The 2,500-nt window shown below is 54.0% G+C and overlaps 2 protein-coding genes across 3 annotated transcripts in view; one reads left to right on the forward strand and one right to left on the reverse strand.

Annotated features, from left to right (window-relative positions):
- Nucleotides 1-1,244, forward strand: part of LOC130212244 (GTPase IMAP family member GIMD1-like) — a 2,518-nt gene extending 1,274 nt beyond the window's left edge. The window contains exon 4 of the mRNA XM_056443437.1: nt 753-1,244. Within this exon, the coding sequence (XP_056299412.1) occupies nt 753-1,028 (276 nt within the window). The 3' untranslated portion in view covers nt 1,029-1,244. The remainder of the gene's footprint in view (nt 1-752) is intronic.
- Nucleotides 1,245-1,311: 67 nt separating this feature from the next.
- The window catches only part of aimp1b (aminoacyl tRNA synthetase complex interacting multifunctional protein 1b), a 10,185-nt gene continuing 8,996 nt past the window's right edge, over nt 1,312-2,500 (reverse strand). For both annotated transcript variants that reach the window (XM_056443429.1, XM_056443428.1), the window contains 2 exons: nt 1,654-1,825; nt 1,312-1,577 (listed from right to left, as the gene is read on the reverse strand). In XM_056443429.1, the coding sequence (XP_056299404.1) occupies nt 1,411-1,577; nt 1,654-1,825 (339 nt within the window). In that variant the 3' untranslated portion in view covers nt 1,312-1,410. The remainder of the gene's footprint in view (nt 1,578-1,653; nt 1,826-2,500) is intronic.

A 2,500-nucleotide genomic window follows, 5' to 3' on the forward strand; every position in this document is an offset into this window, starting at 1 on the left:
CACACACACACACACACACACACACACACACACACACACACACACACACACACACACACACACACACACACACACACACACACACACACACACACACACACACACACACACACACACACACACACACACACACACACACACACACACACACACACACACACACACACACACACACACACACACACACACACACACACACACACACACACACACACACACACACACACACACACACACACACACACACACACACACACACACACACACACACACACACACACACACACACACACACACACACACACACACACACACACACACACACACACACACACACACACACACACACCACACACACACACACACACACACACACACACACACACACACACACACACACACACACACACACACACACACACACACACACACTCACACACACACACACACACACACACACACACACACACACACACACACACACACACACACACACACACACACACACACACACACACACACACACACACACACACACACACACACACACACACACACACACACACACACACACACACACACACACACACACACACACACACACACACACACTACACACACACACCACACACACACACTACACACACACACACCACACACACACACACACTACACACACACACACACCACACACACACACACCACACACACACACACACGTTGTTGATGTTGTGCGTCTTGTCGTCGCTCAGATTCTCTTCGGGCCTGCGTGGCGGCGTCACGCTTTACTCGTTCTCACGCACGCCGACCACCTGAGGGAGGCGGGGCTTCAACCGTTCGACTACCTAACGCAGGCCAGCGATTGGCTGAGAGCTCTGGCTCAAGAGGTTGGAGGAGGAGTCTCGTTCTTGGACAACACCTGCGATTGGCCGTCGGTCAGGGGGCGGCCCCTGAGGGACCGGTTGCTCCGCCTCTCGGCCAGGAACCACCACAGAGCGCTGACGGTGAGGAGGTCTCACTCGGACTGAACTTCAGAGGAACTACAACCTGACTCAGGTTCTACCCACAACCACCTGGGAGAGGAACGGTTCTTTAATATCCAATATTCAAAGGGAACCTCATTGAATAGTAAAGGTTCTTTAACAGAACACCTGGGGGTTCTAGAGGAACCTTTTGAAGATGAAAGAGCAGGAGGTTCTCGTTGTGTTTTTATCTTTTATTATCTCTCAGTTGATGGATCTTCTCTTCCTGCTCCTTGTTGTCACAGGAATAACTTTCTGAAGTGGAATAAACAACTCCAGAAATCAGATATTTGTGTTTTCAATGTTTTAATCGACAAACCGCGCTAGCGAGGCTACTACCTAGCTCGTCAAAGCGGAGCTGACCTTTCACAATAAGAGCCCGTCCCGTCTACCGGATGAGGGCGTCGGTGAGGGAGGGGCTCCGGCACAGCCCCTTCCCCTTCACCTCAAACCCGCAGCCTTTGTAGTTGGCCACGCCCCTCGAGTCCACCTGAAGGTGCGGCTGCAGCAGGTCCCAGACCCGGTCCCCGGCCTGCAGCTCCCGGTCCGGCTCACCTGGGCACAGGGGGGGTTCAGGGTCACCGGGAGAACAGACCTCTTTCCTTTGGGGGGGGGGAGGGGTCATCATTACCAGGGTAGTTGAGGAAGGTGACCCTGTCTCCGGGGGCGGAGCCTGTGGGCGGGGTTAACAGCTCAGTGCAGCCGTCGGGGGCGGAGCACCAGAGGAGGCGGGCCTGTGAGACCACGCCCCTCATCTTACAGGCCCTGACGTTGCAGAGCAGCACAGCTCGACCGCCCGGGAGCTGGAGAGAGAGAGAGAGGGGGAAGAGAGGAGGGGAGAGAGGAGAGAGAGAGAGGGGGGGGGGAAGAGAGGGAGGGGGAGACAGAGAGAGAGAGAGGGAGAGTGAGAGAGAGATGGGGAGAGAGAGAGAGGGGGGAAGAGGGAGGGGAGACAGAGAGAGAGAGGGGACAGTGAGAGAGAGAGGGAGAGAGAGAGAGAGAGAGGGGGAAGAGAGGGGGGGAGAGAGAGAGAGAGGGAGAGAGGGAGAGAGAGAGAGGGAGAGGGAGGGGGGAGGGAGAGAGAGGACATTGGGTACTAGAACTGCTACTGGTCTTGTTAGACCTTAGTCCTGATAGAGGACTCATCTCTGTACTGGTCTTGTTAGACCTTAGTCCTGATAGAGGACTCATCTCTGTACTGGTCTTGTTAGACCTTAGTCCTGATAGAGGACTCATCTCTGTACTGGTCTTGTTAGACCTTAGTCCTGATAGAGGACTCATCTCTGTACTGGTCTTGTTAGACCTTAGTGCTGATAGAGGACTCATCTCTGTACTGGTCTTGGTAGACCTTAGTCCTGATAGAGGACTCATCTCTGTCCTGGTCTTGTTAGACCTTAGTGCTGATAGAGGACTCATCTCTGTACTGGTCTTGTTAGACCTTAGTGCTGATAGAGGACTCCTCTCTGTACTGGTCCTGT

This window comes from Pseudoliparis swirei, chromosome 21 (genome assembly GCF_029220125.1).
Source record: "Pseudoliparis swirei isolate HS2019 ecotype Mariana Trench chromosome 21, NWPU_hadal_v1, whole genome shotgun sequence".
Lineage (NCBI taxonomy): Eukaryota > Metazoa > Chordata > Actinopteri > Perciformes > Liparidae > Pseudoliparis > Pseudoliparis swirei.